The 18,022-nt window shown below is 36.8% G+C and overlaps 3 protein-coding genes across 4 annotated transcripts in view; all 3 read right to left on the minus strand.

Moving 5' to 3' along the window:
• The window catches only part of mpv17l2 (MPV17 mitochondrial inner membrane protein like 2), an 18,087-nt gene extending 7,607 nt beyond the window's left edge, over positions 1-10,480 (minus strand). The window contains exons 1-5 of one of the 2 annotated variants that reach the window (XR_001609211.1): positions 9,937-10,480; positions 9,583-9,744; positions 8,940-9,016; positions 8,721-8,847; positions 8,361-8,528 (exon numbers count right to left, since the gene is read on the minus strand). Coding sequence is in view for 1 of the 2 variants with exons in the window: in XM_016271924.1 (XP_016127410.1) it covers positions 8,494-8,528; positions 8,721-8,847; positions 8,940-9,016; positions 9,583-9,744; positions 9,937-10,126 (591 nt within the window). In the remaining variant the exon portion in view is untranslated. Of the gene's footprint in view, positions 1-8,293; positions 8,529-8,720; positions 8,848-8,939; positions 9,017-9,582; positions 9,745-9,936 lie in introns of those variants that run through there. The other variant, XM_016271924.1, reaches the window with a different exon arrangement.
• A 319-nt stretch (positions 10,481-10,799) lies between these two features.
• ifi30a (IFI30 lysosomal thiol reductase a) lies at positions 10,800-12,896 on the minus strand. The gene is made up of 7 exons (XM_016274015.1): positions 12,702-12,896; positions 12,099-12,266; positions 11,778-11,852; positions 11,580-11,669; positions 11,357-11,509; positions 11,200-11,268; positions 10,800-11,111 (listed from the first exon to the last, which is right to left on the minus strand). The coding sequence occupies exons 1-7, from the start codon at positions 12,834-12,836 to the stop codon at positions 11,046-11,048; spliced, it is 756 nt and encodes a 251-aa protein (XP_016129501.1). The 5' UTR covers positions 12,837-12,896; the 3' UTR covers positions 10,800-11,045.
• Positions 12,897-16,526: 3,630 nt separating this feature from the next.
• LOC107586063 (phosphatidylinositol 3-kinase regulatory subunit beta-like) overlaps positions 16,527-18,022 on the minus strand; it is a 39,728-nt gene continuing 38,232 nt past the window's right edge. Inside the window, exon 15 of the mRNA XM_016273283.1 lies at positions 16,527-17,224. Within this exon, the coding sequence (XP_016128769.1) occupies positions 17,035-17,224 (190 nt within the window). The 3' untranslated portion in view covers positions 16,527-17,034. The remainder of the gene's footprint in view (positions 17,225-18,022) is intronic.

Consider the following 18,022-nt stretch of genomic DNA (forward strand, 5'->3'; position numbering starts at 1 on the left):
CTTCTAAATGCAAATTTTGTCACTGTTTTGGAGCACACTGCCTTATAGATAACCTTAAAACTAACATATTGATACTAACACCCACAAAACTTTAATTTTGATTTCATGGGGACTTTAAGTTGTATTTACAACACTGTTCCAGAACAGTTCAACCCAAATATTCAGATGTGTGCAGCGCATTTTATGGAGGACTGTTTCCTGATCCTGGTAGAGTAGACTACAATGCCGGCTGTTCTGACTCTCAGACTGTAAGTACGTTTTTAATATTTAAAGAATTTGCCACTGACGATTCAAACGTGAGTTTTGAGCAGTGTAGAGTAGCATTTGTAGTTTGTCATTTCTCCAATCACAAATGCAGACATGGTTTTATGTTTACGTGGCACGATGCAATGCAATGCGTAAAAAGACAGTATAAGTCATTATAATCCGTAATTATGTCCCCACTGGATGCAACAAATGTCTCGTTTATAATGGGATTTGTAATGTTTTTGTCTCGTCGCTCCGGTCGGGACAAGGCAATACAATATGGCAAGGGGCATAACATTTCCGTCACACGCTTGAGGTATTCGGCCAATCACAATGCACTGGAAGAGGAGAAACAATAATGTACAGTATGTGGAAAATAATGTGCTTTTTTAACCTTAAACTGCAAAAACACATTTCATTACACCAAATACACAAAATAATGTTCTTTTTAGCAACATCATAAGACCCCTTTAAGCCTTCTTTTGTTCCGCAGACGGTTTCCTCTTTTGTTTTATTATCCGCCATTCTGTCACTCGGCTCGGCTAATGTCCGTCCTGTGCACTGAACTCTCTCTCCTCCACATCATGAGTAGACATGCCCCTTACTGCTGATTGGCTACAAGTTTGTTTTGCTATTCGGCCCGAATCAGTTTTCTAAAGCGTTTTTGAAAAATCGCTTACCCCACCTTTAAAGCACTTGAACCCCGATAATCGCTGCTTGCAGCTATATTTTTTTTAGTATTACATTTTAACATAAAAAACTAAGTTGTTATTTGTCAAAAGAACCTACAAAAGAACCTTTATATGTTTGCAAAAATATGTGCAGATGATTTGGCAGCCTGTAAATGACAAGAGGAGAGAAGAGACAAAGTTTTAGTTGATCTGTTTATGGGTGAGGCGAGGATGAGGGAGGTGAGGGCTGCTGCAGGAGCTTGAACTCAGGTTGTTGATATTAGCCAAACAGTCTTGAGAGGCAGATCAGCACATGACAGCATAACGCTTAAGAAGAACGTCAAGAGCAGCGTGAGCCTTACAAACAAGTTCTGAATGCAAAACACATCTAGCATCTCTGAAAAGCTGTTAAAGCAGAGGAAGCTTTTGCAAAGACACACCCTTTGAATTCTGGTTGTCAAAAACCTTTACTAAATAAACAAGGTGGTAGAGAATCAGGGGAAGTTACATTTCTTCTCTAAAAAAACCCCACAGTTCAGATTATGTTACTTTATTGAACTCGCATGCTTTTTAAGTGCAGTGTAGCACAGAATCAGCTTACTAAATATTCATGGGTCAAAATATTTGCCACGGTGAGATGCGTTAATCTCTATAGCAGACTTCTTGAAATAAGAACCAGAAAAGCTTCTGAAGACACATTACCATTCAGTGGAAGGGCTTCTTGGAGCAAACAGATCTCCTGTTATTGTAACCCTGTAACATTCTGTTAAAAACACTTTAAAGTTCCTGACACTAATGTTAAATAAAGTCAATTAGCTTCATCTCTTGCGGACAGTATTCTGACAGAGATATGGCTTGTTTAATCATTCCTGTTCCTTCACCATCCTGCCATAATTCTCCAACAGCCTGTTTCTTTCTTTCTTTCCCCCAAAACCTTGACATACACAAAAAAGATCTTTTCAGCTTTAAAAGTCACATTTGACCTGTGTGGACTTCCACTGTTCACCGAGCCAAGAGCGTCCATTAGACAGATGACAGATTGACTCTTTCCACTTACATCACACAAACCAGCTGACATGGACACGGTGACCTGTGTTTAAACATTTCAGCTGAAACGGTTCTCTTGTAGATTTATTCTCTGATAAACAACTTCTGAGTTCACTGGTCACCACTGAGTTCATTTTGGCAAAATACTTGATAACTGTAATCAGTTAAAGGGGTCATATGATGTTGCTAAAAAGAACATTATTTGGTGTAATGAAATGTGTTTATGCGGTTTAAGGTTAAAAAAACACATTATTTTCCACATACTGTACATTATTGTTTCTCCTCTATGCCCCGCCTTTCTGAAACGCGCTCGGCATAGCGGCGGCGGCAACAATACTACAGCGAGAATAAAAGTTACGCCTTCTTTCTTTGCATGAACATTTGGGCGGCGTTATGCAAATCTTCCCACATCGTGACGTAGACATGTGGGGGCGTGTTAGAACGAGCCGTTTTAGGTAGGCGTGGTTGACTCTTAACTTTTATAAAGAATATCTCTTTGGATTTGAGACTTTAGTCTTTGCAACTTTACAGATCTTCTTTATGCACCAAGAGCTTGTAACACTTCAAAGAGAAAGGAAAAATTTAAATAGCATCATATGACCCCGTTAATAAATATTTGAAGTAATGTCTATTTCACAGTTTTCAAGTATAACACCTCCACTGAGCTCTGCTTATGATTTCTCAACATTTACTGCATGTGCGTGTATGGCTGGGGATGTTTACAGTGTTGTCAGACTCTGACTTCCTCAAATCTTGGAAGTTTAACAGACACAGAAACAGCTCAAAACAGAGGCTGTAAAATGTCAAAAGCACAGGCGTTAAGAGACGGGTTTTAGCACTGGCTTCCAAAGGGCCAGTTTTAAGGTTTTTAACTGGTCTTGTTCATGGCAATCTTCAAAACCCAGCAATTATATAATATTCACATTGTTTGAATCACATGATTCTCCAATTAAAGGATGTTTTGAAGGTCAAAGAAAGAAAGAAAGAAAGATCATCTTTGCTGAAATATCTATTACGTAGCATTAGAGGTAACACATAGTACCATTTAAAGATTTAGGATCGGCAAGATCTTTTAAAAGAAATTCATACTTTTATTCAGCAAGGACACATTGATCAAATGTGACCAATAAACACATATACAATATTACAAAAGATTTCTGAAGAAAAAAAGTATGACAGTTTCTACAAAACAATTAAGCAGCAGCAGTGTTTTCAACACTGATAATAAGAAAAGTTTTTCGAACAGCAAATCAGAATATTAGAATGAATTCTGAAGGATCATGTGACACTGAAGACTGGAGTAATGATGCTGAAAATTCAGCTTTGCATCACAGGAATAAATTACATTTTTAATATATTAAATTAGAAAGCACTTATTTTAATTTGTAATAATACAAAAAAATACATAAATCGTATTTTTGACCAAATAAATGCAAATAAAATCTTTGGTGAGCATAAGAAACTTCTTTCAAAAACATTTTAAATCTTACTGACCTTAAACTTTTGAATGATAGAGTAAAAAAACAAAACAGAAACTGTCAGACCTGAAAGGCAACACATTACAGAACTTGCAAACCACATTGACAACCTAACAAGTGTTGTTTGAAATGCTGACTTAGGTCCATCAATGTCCAAAAACTACACTGTAAAAAATGTTTTGGCAGATAACTGAAAATATATAATTCAACAAAATAGCATATCATTAATAAAATTATTTCACAATAAAATGATGATCACTATTTTTGCCTCCAGCAGTGCAGTATGTGTGAATGTATACATGCACTTATATCTAAAAAAAACAAACAAACAAACACATAATGCAAAACAAAGCCTGTTCTCTCAGGAAGTTAAGAGCTCATTTATCCTGAGTTAATTTAACTACAAGGTTGGACTTTACCGGGCTTAACAGAAAGAACCAGTATAACTACATGCAAAAAAAAGTAGTTCATTTGATCACTGTTGAGATAGGCTGACAATAACTACCTCAGGTCAAGACATCCTCCCAAACAAAGACATCTTTTTATGCTTCCACACAGCAGACAAACCACCTCCTTGATTATAGTGATTATTATTGTAGCTAGAAGTGTTAGAATCAATACAAATTCTGAATCTGGACGAGGGGGGCGAATGTCTCAAGCAGCCACAAAAATCGCCTTGTGATGTGTTGTTACGTAGATGCCTGTGCCACAAGACTCCCGTGTGTGTTTTTGAAGCCAAGCCTCCCGGTAAGAGGCTAAATGAACGATTCAGAGCGATTCGGATCCTACCTGGGAGTGTGAGCCAAAGTGAAGCGTCTCTGCAAAGCAATGCTGCGGTTCATCATCAGCCTGCGGAAGAGCAGAGGCGAGTTGCGGGGCGAACTCCGAGGAGAGTCCCGCGGAGACATTTTTGGGGAGCCGGTGGGAGAGTTCCCCTTCAGCTTAAAATGCGAGGGCCTCTGAGGTCTCTCCTCTTCTGAACTCTCTGACAGCACGTCGCTCATGACAGCAGAGTTCCTGTGTCTTCACAACTGGCAAAACAACTGTCTAGTCGTGGCATGGGTCGCTCGCTCACACTGGTTTCTCAACACAAAAACCACAGTCTACATCTCTCACCCTTCACTAGAGCTGAGAAATCCAGCCTTGCTTCAGAGATCACAGGCGCAATAATGGAGCCAGCCATCATAGCGATGGAATATCTCCTCTGGTGAACTTGCTTTGTTTACATAACTTGGAAGACTTCCCTCCAACTGACTAAATATGGCAGTGTGATTTACAATGAGTGGACTCCATGATAGAGCTCACTAAGTGGCCCCACCTCCACATTAAGACTATTACTGAGCAAGGTCCAGTGTTTACTGGTCTGTAATGACTTCCTGTTCCAGTCCCCTAGCGCACAGAAAAGCCAACGCACTAGTGGCGCAACGGAGAGCCGATCACGGCGTTCAGATTTCCTCTGAGAAATGCGTATGCCTTTCACATGCTCTAGATTTACCAGGAGAAGTCACATGAAAGCTCTGACTATAAAAAGCAAAGTCAGATAAAGTCAGACAGAGAGCATGGCTCATGTCACGATGGCCCTCTATCACGGGCCCCATGGGCTTTGATTATCAGAGGGGAAAAGGCTCCCTGTGACCCTTTGTCTGCCGGATGAGTTGTGTATGCAAAAACAATACGCATGCAGTGGCCCCAAAAAAGGTTTTGTATACTTTAGAGACACTTACTTAATTATGTCTGTTGCATTACAAAACAAAACATTAAACCCTTTATTAAAACTTTACAATAAAAATTAAAACTCTTAATTTTAATTTTGTTCAGGTTTCCATTTTTTAAAACAATATAGCCTACACTATATTTGTTGTCAATACATTTCTAAAAAATAAATTAATACTTCTAGTGAGGATGGAATAAATTGATCAAAAGTGTCTGTAAAGACATTTATAATGTTACAAAAGTTTCACTATTCATCAAAGAATCCAGAAAAAAAAAGTAAAAACATTGTGAAACCAAATAAATTGCTGAATTTTACAGGAATAAATTAGCCTACATTTTTTTTTTATATTTTAAATTGTAATATTTCACAATATTACTGTTTTCTAACCTTGGTGAGCATTAGAGAAAAAAAACGTAACAACCACTGTGTTAACTGTGCAATGACATTCAGACATTTTAAGTGCGATTTAAAATACTTTTGAGAGTCACTGTAGGGAAAATGCAATGCAAATGCAAATGCAAGTTTTAATCCTTAGTATTTTTTAACGTTTTATGGCAGTTGAAACAAAACTTATAGTTTGTAACTTCATGTTTTTATTATTATTATTATTATTATTAAATAACAAATCATGAACAGAAATGAATCTGGTGAATAAAGAATGCGCCAGCTGTCCTTCTCATGACTTACTTTTATATCTTAACGATATAAGTTACCTGAAAGGTTAGGCTATAGTTTGGTAAAAAAAAAAAAAAGTTCATAAGGTGTAACTGCACATTTACTAACTCTTGTTTATGAATTTTAGCATTTTCCTGGTCTTTAGAGAACAATGGCTCCCTCTTCTGTCTCCATGCAAAACCATTTCTGTCTCTGGAGTGTGGACACTACATCCATTATTGAAAAATTGAAGTATATAAATAGGCATGTAAGAACTATTATTACAGTGATGATGTAGCTCACTGCACATTTAGTGAAAATAGAAATGTTATATCTTATATTAGAAACAACATAAGCAACAGTAAGTGTTCCCGCTGCGTCTAAAGTTGCTGACGTGAAGCCACTATTTTGAAAACAGTTAAGTTACATGACGACCGGTCATGTGGTATTAGGTTATCAACTAAAATCTGGTTTAGTAAAAAGTTCGTTTAACCCTTGACAAGTAGGCCTACCTGTTCACAACAGACGATAACAACACAATTTTCCTCATTCATCGCAAACTGTGCAAAGCACGTTGTCACTACCCAAAATTAATTTTTTTTAAATCAGTGGTTAACATTAAAAAGTCATACGAAGTGCCGTTAGAAGACAAAAGAGCAGTTTACCATGAACTTTGAAAAGTGTCGGACTCCAGGCCATTGGCGACGCCGAGGCAGAAGGTGGCCTTGCGGGGGGTGTTCTCTGAATCTCCCTGAGCCGAGAGCCGGCGGGACAGACGGGGAAGCTGGAGGACCCCTGAAAATGTCCTCTTGACTGTGCGGTGACTGGGCATGGGCATGGACTTGGATCCGGGCAGGCCCTGCTGGTTCACTGTGTCCCATTCCCTCTGAATTAACAAGAGAAGGTAAATAATCGGCACCAAAACATAATCTCTGTCTAGAACAGCACAGAAGACATGTGAAGGCTAATATTGTCATGTTATTAAAGTAACATAAATTAATAATAATATATAATGTTAAATAGCCAAAGAGAGGTATTTCCTTTTAGTTTGTTTTTTATTTTAATAATATCATATAATACCTAATAAGGTGCACTTCAATATTATTAAAGTAACATAAATTAATAATAATATATAATGTTAAATAGCCAGAGAGGTATTTCCTTTTAGTTTGTTTTTTATTTTAATAATATCATATAATACCTAATAAGGTGCACTTCAATGAAAAATTGGTGATTTGCATAGTCACACAGGATGACTGCGAGCACTGATTAACTGATATAACCCACCTCTGATGTCCAGAAAGACTTCAAAGAAGAGCTTCTCTTCATATTGTTGAAATGGGAGGCAACTCTGAAAATACACAGTTCATGATAAACAATAAATCTATTCAGAAACTCCATTTTTCAGGTGCCTAGAAAAATACTTTCTACAGGACTATACAGTTAAATGACAAAGACAATAAGAAACACTAAGCTCCAGTCAATAAGTAGGCCAATGAATAATACTCAAAACAACTAGTTTAATGAACAGTTAAAATGCTCAGATAATAACACTTACCACTAAAACTGAGATCTGGTAAGATGTATTGTTTTTCTTCAACAAAAAAAAAAGTCATTTCACAAATATAATTTTTAAGCACATCTTCAATCCATGAGAGCTGCACATTTTGGTCTCTTCCAAAAAAAAAAAAAAAAAAAAAAAAGATTGCATTCCTAGCTTGTGGCAAGTAACCTTTATAGCTCAAAAGCAAATGGTTCGTGAGAACATCCTGGCAGAACACCTGTTTTTATCACTGTTTGGAAGCCCCTATGAAGGCGAGCAGTGTCCCGTCACTCTCACTCAGCAGGTTTGTCTGTGCTGCTGACTGCAGAGCAGCTCATGTGCTGTCAACAACTGTCATACACCACTGAAAGATGGGTGCCTTGATAGATGAACAAAAGTGCTCTTTTATATTTGGATTCAACCTCAAAGTTCAAGTTCTAATGTATAAAAATAGAGTTATCTCTCAGACTAATTTATGGTACTATTCACCACACACAAAAATTATTTTATTTTCTTACATTAAATAATCATAAATTCAAGCAGTTTCACATAATGACAAAGCAGAGATCAAAAGTTTTATCCAATGCATAAAATGTATAATCACAAAAATTTAATTAGGCAAAAATTTACATGTATAGGCCATTTACGAACATAATAGTAATCAATTAATCAATGTTACTGCCTATGCAGCATCTGTTACAGCATTTCTCTAATGTATATAATTGTAATATTGGCACACTATTGTTATTATAAACATGTTTGACCAAACTGAAAATATTACTTCTTACACTAAAGCAACTATAAAAACTGTATTCTATACCATTATAACAATAGAATGTAAACGGTGTGATTTTATAAACTGCTCTTCACATGTCAAAAATACACAGATTTTGGACAAATACATTTGTTTACAATTACTTAATTTTTCAATACTATTTAAATGATCCAAAAACAATAAAAACTCAATTCCAGTGGCAAAATGTGCAATGTACCTGGCATTACTGGACGCAATTCTATTATATGATATTTAAAAACAGAAAGATGTCCATTAACAGTCTTGGAAAATAAGATTTAATTATTTCTTCATGGTTGGAGCTGTGGTTTTAAATATTCCCTTTTCCTCAGACATCTTCAGGCAGCTCACTCAGCTTCTGTTGTGGCCTCTACTTGGTCTCCTGGAAAAACACAAACGTCATTCATCACCTGTTACAAGGAAACTTACACCCCGGCGAAGAGATTGTCACATTATTTTTTATCTTGCCAGGAGTTAAATAAACCTTTACCACCAAGACTATATTATTAATTATATAATCTTTCTTAAGTAATTCTCACAAATGTATTATTATGCCATGTGCAAACTTTCTTACTGTGTTTGAGGTAGGAGAGATAAGTGTCCCATCCCAAGGTGATTATATTCACATAAAGGACACGAAACTTGGGTGGCAGGAAGTAGAAGTTTATCATTTGAGCTGCTGGCCAAACACACCAATCTGCCTAAAAAGAAGTATGTTATGAAACGTTGTCAGCAGTGAACTTTTGGTTAACCAAGGTTGAACTAATGACAGATGCTTATCATTGCAACATACCTTGTAAAACTCCCAGAATTTGTCTCTGAATTCTGCTTGTGCCTCAGACAAAGTGTGACCCTCCATCATACCCATACCTTCATAAATAAATCAATCAAATAAATAAAGCAAGCTTAGGTGTAATATCCAGGCTTCATTTCATTCTTAAATATAATTATGCATTACCACTAAAGAGATAATTAAGATTTTGATGTTTTCAAGAAAATCTCACCCAATTCTGTTCACCAAATCTGTATTTATTTAATTAAAAATACAGTAAAAACATTATATTGTTGAAATTTAAAACAACTGTTTTCAATTTTAAGATATTTTAAAATGCCATTTATTCCTGTGATGGCAAAGCTGAATTTTCAGCAGCCATTACTCTAGTTTTCAGTGTCACACTGATCCTTAAAAAAAAAATCATTCTAACATTTTAAAATATATTCAAAGAGAAATTTGTTTTTAAATTGTAATATTCACACAATAACATTTGACCGTTTTAACTGCATTTTTAATCAAATAAGTGTAGCCATTTTCTGCATGGGTTTTCAAAAATATTAAAAACTAAAATCTTAATTATTGCAAACTTTGACAGGTAGTGTAGTTGTAATAAAAGCGGAGACTATGAACTTCTGAATGGAAATCAGCAGCAAGATCTCACCTAGAAAGTACCAGGCCCCCAGTGCTGGCGATGCGACCAGCTGATCAGTAAGCACTTTCTTGCAGACATTATTAATGCCATTGCCTACAAAGTATTTGTCGAGCCACAGGTACCAATAATGCAGGAAAGGACCCATGGAGCATCCGACCGCAAACATACAACCTATAGGGAGCGCAACACCGCGAGAGTTAATAAATCTCGCGTTACTTCTTATGACAGGATATTCACACGATACCATTTAAAAATAAAAGTTATACGTAATCACCCAATAGCACATATATTACAAAGATTAGCTCATTTTAGCAAGCCAAACTTTATTTGGTAAAATGATTTGCTCGTTTGTTCAGTTGTCACCTGTACGCGTCCAGTCACGTGTTCGGCCGGGAGTCCTCCGCGTCTCGCGCGTCTGCTGGAGGAAATCTCCCGCTGCCAACATCCCTCCACAGCTCACCGTGTTTGTCACGATCAGAAATCTGCCTCTGAAAAGCGGCTTCCAGTAACCGGCGATCCGTATGAGAAAATCCTTACTCTGACGAGATATCATGTTTAGGCCGATTTCACTTAAACTCCTCTCAAGAGTCCGATCGATCAGCGCTTGACGACTTCATTCGCAACCTCTGTCCGTTTACTCCAGGATAAATGGCACAAGATACGCAAAAGATATTGTAAATGCTGAAAAGTGTTGCTAACTTAAAATGGAAAGGAAAGCATGTTCCTTAATACTCTCAGATATCTAAACTTCCGATATCCCCAAGTTGTCCTTTTGCCTAACTTCAGCTGCAATTATTTCTCCAACACATTTTCATCTTTAGATTTCATTCATATAACCAACGGAGCCCAAAACAGCCCGCAGGAGCCGGCGACGCGTCACATGCGTAATGGCGTTGCGCTCACGAACGTCAAGATTGCGTCAACGTGCGCAGAACGCCGACGCATCAGTTTTTATAATCTATGGTTTGAACCATCAATGATTTTGTCCCGTTTGAAAACAGACTACTGCTCATCATTTCTTGATTTTCGAGATCTTACCGTTTATTATTAATTTAGCGGTTACATTTAAAACCCGAAGTATTTTCACTTTGTAGGTCAAAATAATGTAGGACTCAGGTTAATAAGCAAAAATGTGAAACCACTGAGGAAGCATTCCTCTCGAGTAAAGTCCACTTTAGCAATGACTGCTTTCGTAAAATCATTAACACAACAAGCAATTAAAAAGGTAATGGAAACTTGCTTTTTAATTTGGTTTATGCATACAAAACGGTTTAAAATGTGACTATAACAATATGGTTGTCAGCAGTTGTAGTTTGCAGCAGAAACCCATGTTCAAAATTGGGCTTTCACATACATACGAACATAAAAACAACAACAAAAAATGATTAAAATTAGAAAAACATGTAGGCACTTGTGTTTCATACATTGTCTCCATTCCTGACACGAGTAGTGCTGTTATCAACAGTGATTGATTAGTTCATGCAGTAACTGTTGGTTTTCTTCTTCAACCCTTGACCACAAGCAGGTGGTTTGTCACCCTGTATGAACACAAAGAATGAAGACGTCATGTGATGGACTCTTGATTAATGGAAATGATCATAAACACAAGTAGGTTTACAAACAAACCTTGTACAAGCTGCACACAAGATTGAAGAGAGAACTCATAGCTTTATCCTGGAGATCTTCGGTGTGTTCCTGCAGGAACAACATTGTGCCATTTAATTACCAGGAAACACTGATCAAAAAACATTTTCCTTGTAAATAAACAAATACTTGTCCTTACTCCATTAATAGTTATCCAAGGCACATATTGATGAGGGGGTTTCAGAGCATTTGTTTTCTGTGCATTTTGATGCATTAATTTGTTGCCCTCATCTCCCTTCACACACTTCATGACTGAATCCCATGTTGTATCAGGAAAATAGACTCCAAGACACTGAGATAAGAGGTACAGATTAGCATAGCGTTGCACCAGGGTTTACAATAAATAATAGACGACCACTTACAGGCTGGGCAGCTTTCAGCACATCTGCTCCTGACTCCATGCAGAAAATGACTGGAATAGCCTTCAGTCCTAATGTATTCAACAGGCAGGTCTGATAGAAAAGATTACAATTATAATACCTCTATTTCAGCTCTAAACAAGATGCATTCAATCCTCTTTAAAATGCTTTAAGGGTGAAAAAAAAAAGGCAAAACCTCACCTCAATCATGTTACCTAGACATTCATCCTCTCCGTGCTGACAAATGAAGGTATACTTCCCTTGATCTTCTTTCTCCTATTATGAACATTTTAACATTCATTATTATTTTTACTTTTATTATGTGTAAAAGAAATGGGTTGCTATTTACACTGTGCAAATTGTGGTAAAACTGTTCCCAAGGTGTGAACAAAAGTAAATATCATCTCGATTACATCTCAAGTGCAAATAGCGATAGATGCTAGTCATATAATGTGTATAGAAGTACTATGATATCTGTACAGAGGTAAATTGTCTGAGCAACAGCTGAGAGTGTAAATATACCTGTGCATTTCCATATGGAACCAGCTCAATATTCATAATGTCAGTTAACATAATGAAGGTTGGCAAGAGCTGCGTTACAAGAAACTGTCTGCATCCGGGACACAGAGACTCATAGTACAGGCTCACATTGACCGGGACAGCGTTAAACTTCACGCACTGTTCCAGCACCTGAGAAAGAAGAGAATAAAGGGAAGCGCTCAGTTTCCTTTACGCTAATTGGGCGTCTGCCTTCTTCATGGACCAAGAATACTAAAAAAAAACCCTTAGGGATTTCCCAGACAGTGCAAAGCAAAAAACGAGAAGTGTAAATATATTACGATTTGCATATCCAGTGTAGCCTAGCTAATGCAACTTTAAATTCACTTTTACCCCTTAGGGATTTCCCAGACAGTGCAAAGCAAAAAACGAGAAGTGTAAATATATTACGTCAGGACGATTTGCATATCCAGTGTAGCCTAGCTAATGCAACTTTAAATTCACTTTTACTTTTTCTTGCTAGTAAAATTGATTAAAAAGAATGCTAATAAAACACATCTAATCGTTTCATGCCATGAAATTTAAGGACGAAGGTGTACGTTGTGTTTTGATGCACGAGCCACTTACCCCACATTCGGCTGCAATGTCTCGAGAGTCGCACCATTGTGAAGGTGGATATTTGCAGGAGTTAACAAACCTACCGCTGCATTTACTCAGCGAACATACAGCGAAGAGCAGCACAGAGAGCTTAAAGCCGAACATGATTACTGTCCAACAGCTGGCCTTGAGCTCCGAATGAAAATGAGTGACATTTTAAACTTTCTTCCTTTATACACCGGTGCTGCATTTTGATTGGTGGATTTACGTGACGTCATTAAAATCCGGCAAAACTTTGCTTTTATTACGGCATTATTATAATATTGCCCTATCACGAGGAAGACCGCGCTGAAAACATAAACTGACTATCCGCTGTCCTTCAAAAGTTAAAAGTCGCATATTGGACATTTTCGCTGATTATTTATATATATATATATATACTTTTTTTTTAAATTAAATGACACAGTACATTTACCAAATGAACTACTAGAATGGCAAGAGTTAATCCCAGCTGGCAACATTTGTGACAAATTACTTTTTGAGTTTTGAAGGTTTTCAAACGAGTTGCATTTTACATAGTTGTCACCCATAATGTTTCTGTGAACTTTATACATGTAAACATGAACAGAGCCGTTTAAGGCCAGTTTGCTGCTCTGAAAAAATGATGTCTGTGTCAAAAAGCTCCATAAAAGGAAACAATGTATTATATATGCATTTTACAATACATGTAAAATAGCAGTCACAAGACACACAGAACCTGATTGGTCCACATTATAAAAGATTTAAAGTCATTACTAAATCAGAATGACCATTATAATTTGTTTTTATGAAACATTGCAGTGTTTATTTTAAATGGTTTATCTGTGCACATTTTTTTTTAAATTAATGTGACCTCAATCTTTAGTTAAGAGATTATATACAGGTGCTTGATAATAGTGAGGGAGCACTGTTTAAAGTGAACAAAGAATGAAAACAAAATCTTCAAGTTTAAAACACCAGGCACAAAAAAAAAAGACAAGAAACCTTTCAGGACCAGACAGAGCATGTCTGAAAATACATCTTCTATTTGGTTAATTAGATACTGTAAACATTTGTAACTGTACTGAATGGAAGAGAGATATTCAAGCTAGCTTATCTTTGAATCTGTAAGGTCATTACTTACAATGAGAAAACAACAAAAAAACATTGACATACAATTAGTCTCTCTTTAAAAAGGAGTTAAAGAAAAAAACGACAAAGAACAGACCCACTTCGGCAGAATCATATCACACTGACACTACAGGCCTGTAACTAAAATGTGTACCTAAACCTATTTCGGTTGCTCATAAAGGCTGTCAAGCTTTATTAATTGTCACTCATAATCACCTCAAGATGTGCTTGTATAGTGCATTTAGAGGCTTTTACTCCATTGCTTTATCTCACACAAACTCGTCACATCTGGCTCATTCTCTGTGCTCTCAATGAAACAAAGGCCGGTCAGTCAGAACATTCAAGGAATCATAACCAGTGTCTCTGTTCTCGCTCCACTCCACACCATCATAGCAAAACTTCATCCTATCGACATGACAAAACAAACCGGAGTACACCGACAAACAAGCTTACGAAACCAAAAGCCTGCCTCATTTTAATGTCTGTGGCAGATTTATAAATGAAAATGAATCGATCTAAAAGGAGGATGTCAAAAGCAAAGGATTCAGGCTAGTTTAAAATTTCTAGTTCTGATTGAGTTTTAATTCCAACTTGCCTTTTAAGAAAAACTAGCTTTCTAGAAAAACTGATGCAGTGTATTTCAGTTTTTTTTTTATTTAAATGTAGCTTTAATAAAAAGTTTAAATGTAGCTCTTTGATCACCCCCTGGTGGCTGGCTGCAGTACAGTGGCTCCAAACAAATCTCTACTGCGCAGACTCTGGCTCCAAACAAATCTCTACTGCGCAGACTCTGGCTCCAAACAAATCTCTACTGCGCAGACTCTGGCTCCAAACAAATCTCTACTGCGCAGACTCTGGCTCCAAACAAATCTCTACTGCGCAGACTCTGGCTCCAAATGACGTAATTTACTCAAGATGGCAGCGGCCATACGGAGATGCTTTGGCTTCACTTTTCTATAGTGGAAGGAAGAGGAGACGCGTCGTCCATCTTTTTTTTTTTTTTTACAGTCTATGGTTTATACCCAGATGAATTCCATGACTGGAACAAAAATAGAGTTACATTTTTGCATTCAATTTGTCTATTTAAACCAATGCGTAAAAAAACGGCAGAGTGCTGAATGAAAATGCAATTTCTCTCCATGACAGTAGGTGGCGTTTATGAAAAAGCAAGAAAAACCCCTGCTGTGCTACAGATGCTTTATTGTCTGTAAGTGCCACCAAATCAGTTTTGTGTAACAGCAGTGGCTCTGGGCATGTGAATAAAAAGCCTAATTCTTATGGTTGGCCAGCTTTATTCACAGTGCGATAGATAAGAGATAAAGGATAGTTTACCCAAAAAGCACAATTCTGTCATAATTTACTCACCCTCAATTTCCAAACCTGTATGAGTTTCTTTCTTCTGTTGAACACAAAACATGATATTTCAAAAAGTGTTAGTAACTAAAACAGCTAACGATAGTCATTGACTTCCATAGTATGAATAAAAATATCATGGAAGTTACAAACATTTTTCAAAACATTCTTTTGTGTTCAAAAAAAGAAAGAAATTCCTACATGCTTGGAAACAACATGAGAGTGAGTAAATAATGACATTTTTCTATCCCTTAAGAACACCTATCTGTAAAAAAAAAAAATGTCATATAGACAGCATGCAAATGTTTGTGTCAGCCGTTTAATCAAAGTCAAATGTTTATCTCACAACCTTGTAAAATGAACCTCAAATGAAATGACATCCATGAAAGTGCATACTGGTTAAGACCAAACCTAATTAAAAGCTTAAAAGCTAATGTTAAACACTACAAATAAGAGGTCCTTTCATTTATCATACAGTCTTCTTTATCTTGATACTCACAATAGACCTGTAATTAGAAAGTGTTTTATTTGAATGTATGTAACAGAATGCGTTTAATGAGATGATCCTCCTTTTTTTCAATTTAAAAAAATTGCGTTGTGCTTTGTAAGCGTTTGATATAATTTAGCACTTGCTTTATATATATATATATATATATATATCTCTCTCTCTCTCTATGGAAGTGAAGCATTCTGCACTGCCCCAATCACAGAAAAGCTCCTCCAGCACACATGGACAGAAGGCACTTTTAAACCACTTCCTCTCCAAGTATGTCTCATTTAAGTACAGTTTCTTAGTCAGCAAACATAACATTGCTATCTGGTTCTTACTTGATAAAAAGCATTTGATCACTCACTAAAAATATGTTTTTCATCCAGCTGACTGTATGATGTCCATAACATATGTATCATCTGACTTTATGAGTCACAGAAAAGCTGAGGTCACAGGATGAAACACTAAGGGGTGTACAGTTACAAAACGCCCAACAAACATTAGGACTCATTTCCTATTACAAACATAACACATTCCATCTGATAATCTCCTCGAAAATCTATAATCATGTCCTGGTTTATATCACAAAAGGGTTTTCCGTTTCATTTTTGCTTGTGCCTGTCGAATAACCTGCTTTGCCTCTTTAAACCTTTCTAAGTGAGTGGAAGCTCCTGTGCACATTGTTGCTTTGGGATCACCTTTGTTCTGCTCTGGATCTTAACAGTTCACTATAGCTATGCATCATTCTCACTTTACAAGAGTCAAAAATAAAGCACCAGGAAGCACCAATACCAGCCCCCAGAAACCATTAAAATGCCAGACTTCCAAATCTGTGGTGTACCATCTCAAAGAAAAGCACACAATTGTTGATGGCTATTTATTCTGACCATGACGACTAGCTTTAAAGAGGACTAAAAGGACTTCAGTGTCCCTCGACCATCACATCTACTATAGTACAACTCACATAAAGAGGAATCTATATGGCAGAAGCGAGCTACCAAACAAATACACAGTGACATAACAGCTAAAAGATTGATTATCAACAGCTGCATCTTTCGGTTAATTCCTCATCTCGTGTCCTCAATGAAAATATCCAGGACTACAACACCAATCACAAGACGCTTTCCTCTCTCGTGTTGGGACAACAAATACAGAGTAGCTGTGATCTCACTGTAATTACTGCAGCTTACTTTGATTGATACGGAAAACTATGGGCTTACAAAAAAAGCCGTATGTTTACTTACGATAATATACTGTGCTTATCTGTTTTCTACGATAAACTTAAAAGTTCGGTGTTAGTATAGTTTGCTCCGTATAATGTGCTTAATCATGCTTTATATGTGTGTCCTGGGCCATCTCGTGTGGCGGTGCTCATCTAGGCTGCTGTGCGAGGACCGGATAGGCCAGGGTTACATTCAGTGAGTCGTTGTGCTGGACCAGAGAGGTGTGTTTGTAGTGCAGGACCAAGTCTTTCAAGGAACCGTAAAGGTTGTAGGGCTCAGCAAATCCAAAACCGGTGGCCGTCTTGTAAACCACACAATGTTTGATCTCTCCATCCACGCTGTTGGAAAAGAAGAAAATGTGTTAAGCGACAGTGAGATAACTAAGGAAGTGCAGGCCACAGCTTGAGAAGAGAACTTGACGATTCCAGTTCCAGTTCCTCTTAACACTTCTGGTTCCTGAATGACTCCATTAATGAGTCTTTCAGTACTTCTAAGGAATCAATACTTAAAAAAGGTCTTGAAAAATATAAATTTTGATTTTAAAAATCAGTTCCTTTTTTAAGTCCAAGTCCTGCACAAATAAAATAAATACTGTATGTCTATATAGAACAAACCGATACAATCACAAATTGGTTTGTAAAAATCGGTTTGCACTAATATCTCAATATACATTAGAGGTTGATCAATATTGAATTTTGCTGATAATGTGTTTAAAGTATAAAAAGGCAATAAAAACTAGTAACCGTATCTAGTAAACTAGTGAATGTGTTAAATAATATTTGTAGTCTTTCCTTCCTGTGATGGTGCGACCCAGATGCCAGATTGAGTTTACTGTGTAACCAAAATGCCAATAATATCCTGACAAAAGATTTGAAGCTTTGAATTATAAACAAGCCCAAAATGCAATGGGACTCTTATTTTGGAATGTCTATTTACTACTTATTACTGTTTACTAGCTGCTCATTTAAAAAGATGAGGGAAATAAAATATGCGCTCTTTCAACCATCTACAATATATTATAATATAAACATTATGAAGTAAACATTGTAACAATTTATCAAGATGAAGACAATTCATCACTTGGCATAAATGAGTGGCATTAAGTAATTGTGAACTGTTCTGAAAGCGTCAGCCTT

The sequence above is a fragment of the Sinocyclocheilus grahami genome, unplaced genomic scaffold (genome assembly GCF_001515645.1).
Source record: "Sinocyclocheilus grahami isolate Dianchi unplaced genomic scaffold, SAMN03320097.WGS_v1.1 scaffold5.1, whole genome shotgun sequence".
Taxonomy (NCBI): domain Eukaryota; kingdom Metazoa; phylum Chordata; class Actinopteri; order Cypriniformes; family Cyprinidae; genus Sinocyclocheilus; species Sinocyclocheilus grahami.